Source organism: Spinacia oleracea, chromosome 4 (genome assembly GCF_020520425.1).
Source record: "Spinacia oleracea cultivar Varoflay chromosome 4, BTI_SOV_V1, whole genome shotgun sequence".
NCBI lineage: Eukaryota > Viridiplantae > Streptophyta > Magnoliopsida > Caryophyllales > Amaranthaceae > Spinacia > Spinacia oleracea.
In genome coordinates, this window is record NC_079490.1 from 161,896,289 (window position 1) to 161,901,051 (window position 4,763).

The 4,763-nt window shown below is 39.5% G+C and overlaps 1 protein-coding gene across 1 annotated transcript; it reads left to right on the forward strand.

The window, feature by feature from the left end:
* The first annotated feature begins 230 nt into the window (after window positions 1-230).
* Window positions 231-2,083, forward strand: LOC110783047 (uncharacterized). The gene is made up of 2 exons (XM_056841540.1): window positions 231-713; window positions 937-2,083. Exon 2 carries the CDS (start codon window positions 938-940, stop codon window positions 1,799-1,801), a length of 864 nt encoding a protein of 287 aa, XP_056697518.1. The 5' UTR covers window positions 231-713; window position 937; the 3' UTR covers window positions 1,802-2,083.
* Window positions 2,084-4,763: the final 2,680 nt, after the last annotated feature.

Here is a 4,763-nt window from a genome sequence, read left to right on the forward strand (position 1 = left end):
TATATATATATTGATTTAAATGACGTTTAATAATATTTTGAAAGATTATATTTTTATTAAATAAATTATTTCAAAATTCACTACCTATAAATTTATTATTTATAAAATATTAGTTTTTAAAGTATTTATCGTTTTAGTACTAATTCAATAATTCGATATTTTGAAAGAAATTGGACTCGGGGCTCAGGAAGGACGATCCATCAGACAGGGAGTATAAAAACTACGGATTTTTCACCAAATGCCCCTAAGGTTTACTTTAATGCACCAAATACCCCTAAACTTTCCAAAATGCACCAAACACCCCTGACGTATGCAATAATATCATTAAATGCCCTTTTGTCTGACGGACGTTAACCCTCCGTTACCATGTTTTTACCTTGTTGCCCTTACTTGTCCTTTCTGGCGCCATATCAAAAAAGAAAAAAAAAAAAAAACAAATTCAAAACCTAACTTCCCAACTTCTTCCTCGACATTTCTCTCTGTTCTCTTACACCATTAGAGAGCACTTGAGTACCAAACCAAAGAGAGAGAAAGATCGAAATTTGCTGGGATTTGTGTAAAACAACTCGCAATAGTTAGTCGAAGTAAATCCCCACGAAAAGATCGACAATTTGGTCCAAAAATCTGCAGTTTTCGCGAGTCCTACAAAAGTGGGTGCAAGGAGAGCAAAGGACTGGAATTTGTGGCTTCAACTTCATCAAAATTGTGTCAAGGTTAGTTCACTCAATTCGTTTCTTGTTCTTGGTGCTATTTTTTGCGAATTTTGCTTTGATTAGGGTTAGGGTTTTGCTAAAATCGTGATTTTTCCATGAGATGGGTTAACTTGAATTTTGGGGTGTTAATGGTAAAACATAGTGTCTGGTTGTGCTTTGTTGTTTTGCCTAATGATTTAGTTCATTAATTTGAATTTTTGTGTTGTGTTTATTGTTTGTATAGGATGGTCGCAATTTGGTTGTTATGTCATTATAATGATCGGAATTTTGATGTGAGGGTACAAGATACTGATGAAACGAACTACATGGATTTGGTTGATGACTTGTTTGATGATTCTATTAAGCAAGATGTTCTGATTCCCGATTTATTTAGATTGTTTTATGTTAATCCTAGTACGAATAAAAGAGTAGAATTGTTGAATGATGTTGGTTTGATGGGCATGTGGGGTTTATTTAAGCGCACAGATACTGTGGAAATATGGATAGAGAAGGCAAATGAGAAGGAAACTTCAATCCAATTTAGGACTGAAGTTAAGAAAAGGAAGGATAGGAAGGAAAGGAAGGCTGCAGAACTTAGAAGGAAAGCTGAGGAGTTTGAGAGGGAGAGGGAAGAGGAAAGGAGAAGGTTAGAAAGGGAGGCTGAGATTCAAAGGGATTTGGAGGAGCAATTGGCAAACACAGTGGCAGTTGAGGTGCCTGTGTATGATGTTGAGGATTTAAGCGTAGAGTACGTACGTGTTTACAGCTCACAACATGCTGACTGCTTTTCCCCGGGAGGTTCCCAACCACCAAATACACAAAAAGAGCCTTCACCACCACCAAGAGAGCCCTCACCACCACCAAATAATCCATCACCACCACCAAGAAGTCCCTCACCACCACCAAATAATCCATCACCACCACCAAGAAGTCCCTCACCACCACCAAATAATCCATCACCACCACCAAGAAGTCCATCACCACCACCAAGAAGTCCCTCACCACCACCAACCTCACCACAAACACAACCACAGCAACAACAACAACAGACAGAACATCAGCAACAACAACAAACAGAACATCAACAACAACAACAAACAGAACAATAGCAACACCAACCCACAGAACAGCAGCAACAGCATCAAACAGAACACCAGCCAGATCAGACACCCCCTCCTAACAGGGCTGAGTTAAACAAAGGGAGGGGTTTCAGAATTTCCAGAAGTCATGCTAAGAAGACGGGTGAGTTTGTTCCTAAGAAGAGGGGGGGAAGGCCTGCTGGTTCAAGGGTGAGGAAACCCACTGCATACAATGTGGAGGAAGAGGAGCAATGGGATGATGAGAGTGATGATGAAAATTTTGAGGAGAGTGAGAGTGATAGTGAAACTGGTTTCAACCTTGCAAGCATGCTATTAGGGTAATATACCATCAAAGACTCAATCCTACAGATTTTGTTTCTCCTTACTTCAAAGGGGCAGCCTATAAGCTCACATACTCAGAGCATATTCACCCCATGCCTGACTCAACACAGTGGCCTACATTTGAGCTACCTAGGATTCTTCCCCCACTAATGAGAAGGGCAGCTGGCAGACCAGCCAAGCAGAGAAGAAGAGGTGCTCATGAGAAGAAGAGGGGGAAAAGAAACACCACTGTCAAGTGTGGGAAATGCAAGCAAATTGGGCATAACTCAAGAACCTGTAAAGGAGGTTCCACTGCAAAACAGAGGAAAGAATATGCTGCAGCTGCTGCTGGTTCTGCTGGTGCATCAACATCTGGTGCTAGGAAGAGGAAGGCTCCAACATCTAATGCATCGAGCAGCAAGAAGTCCAAAGCTGCATAACTAGAAGTAAGCTTAGGATTCAGTTTAGTATTTCTGTTTTAAAGCTTAGGTTTATTTTGAAAAACAACTTAGGTTGTGGCACATTTTGGCATTTTTTTGTAAAGCTACCCACAACTTGATGTTCGGTTTATTTTGGAAACAAACTATTTCAGTTACGAGTTCAAAGACTTGCATATTATTGATAAATGAAATTCATGTGCTCGTGCCATTACAACCATCATTGTTTGTCTTGATTACTTCTTTACTACAAACATTAGACACAAAAACATTACAATTCCTATTTTAATTGCTGCAGCTTGGAATTTTTTGAGCTCTTTCACTCTTTTCTTCAGTTTCTTCAGTTCGTCACTTATATTGTCGTTGTCTTCCGATGTTCCCTCATACTCTATATTGCTCTGTTGCTGTTGGTGTTGTTGATTTTGGTGTAGAACACTTCCTTTGCACCACATAAAATGGTTACAAGGATCACACTTGTAATATAGCCTCTGTGGATTTTTGGATGTCTCGGAGCTTTTTATTGCACATTTTTTGGAACAAATAGGACAACATTTGTTTGGAACAAGTATGTATGAAAACAGATTGGATGATGATGTATTGGAACAAGAACTCATGCTGTGTTGTTGTTCTTGCTGCTCTGTTGTTGCTGCTTCTGTTGTTGATGCTTCTGTTGTTGCTGCTTCTGTTGTTTGTTATTGTTGTTGTTGTGTTGTGTTGTTCTTGCTGATGGTGTTGTCTATTCTTGTTGTTGCTGTGTTGTTCTTGCTGCTGGTGTTGTGCTGTGTTGAAGTCCTTGCTGCTGCTGCTATTGGTGTTTGTTCTTGTTGCTCTGCTGTCTTGTTATTCTTGCTGTTGCTGCTGCTGCTGTTGTTGTTTGTTCTTGTTGTTGCTGCTGCTGGTGTTGCAGGGTTCTGCTTGTTGTTGGTGCTCCTGTTGCAGTGTTCTGGTTGTGCAGGTGGGGGTTTGGGGTGGACTGTTTGTGCAGTTGGGGGGGATTGGGGTTTAGGGCAGTGTGGTGTTGTTGTTGGGTATGGTATATATAAGGGAAATTAGTGTATGGGTGACTGCAACGGCTATATTATTCAAATTCAACGGCTAGTTTTTGGAAAAAAAATTACCAAACCTCAGGGGTATTTGGTGCTTTTTACCAAACCTCAGGGGTATTCGGTGCATTATGTTTTAACGAACTAACTGCCTAACGGAGGGTTAACGTCCGTCAGACAAAAGGGCATTTAATGATATTATTGCATACGTCAGGGGTGTTTGGTACATTTTGGAAAGTTTAGGGGTATTTGGTGCATTAAAGTAAACCTCAGGGGCATTTGGTGAAAAATCCGTAAAAACTACGGTTGAGCTAACGGTTATTGCTAGTACCCGCAATCCCTTCGAAATGTTTTTATGTACGAATGATGTTATGAATGATTGATGTTTTATAATGATGTTTTATGATTTGCGGGATTACAAGTATGTTTTGATTGAATTGATTTACGATAATGCAGCTTTATGCAAAGTATTGATTTAATGAATTATTATTCCTGAAATGATGATTTTATGAAATAATGAGATTTAATGGTTTTATTGAACAATCCTGAATGAATGAGTTTTTCCTGATTAATGTTCCATTAAAAGAAATGTAAACATGATAAATGAAAGTGTAAGAACTGGTCAAGTTCCCCTGATATGGAGCCCAGGCTCCCCCTGATAAGAAGCACTGGCTTCCCCTGAAATGGAACCAAGGTTCCCCCTGATAAGAAGCACTGGTTTCCCCTGATATGGAACCAAGGTTCCCCCTGATAAGAAGCACTGGCTTCCCCTGATATGGAACCAAGGTTCCCCTGATAAGAAACACTGGCTTCCCCTGATATGGAACCAAGGTTCCCCCTGATAAGAAGCATTGGCTTCCCCTGTTATGGAGGACTGGCTCCCCCTGTTATGAAGCACTGGCTTCCCCTGTTCGTAGGAGACATCCTACCATGTTTTCTTGTAAAATCCTGACGACCAGAATAATACTGTTAAAAGGAAAAAGGTTAAAGAAACGATATTCTTGAAATGATGTTCCTGAAATGATATTCTTGCAATGATGTTCCTGAAATGATATTCTTGGAATTAATGTTCCTGAAATGATATTTCTGAAATGATGTTTTCGAAATGATGCTTCTGAAATGATGATTTATTAAATGTTTTACTATATTCTATTCTCCCTGTTTATTAAATAAAATGAATTGAAATGATGT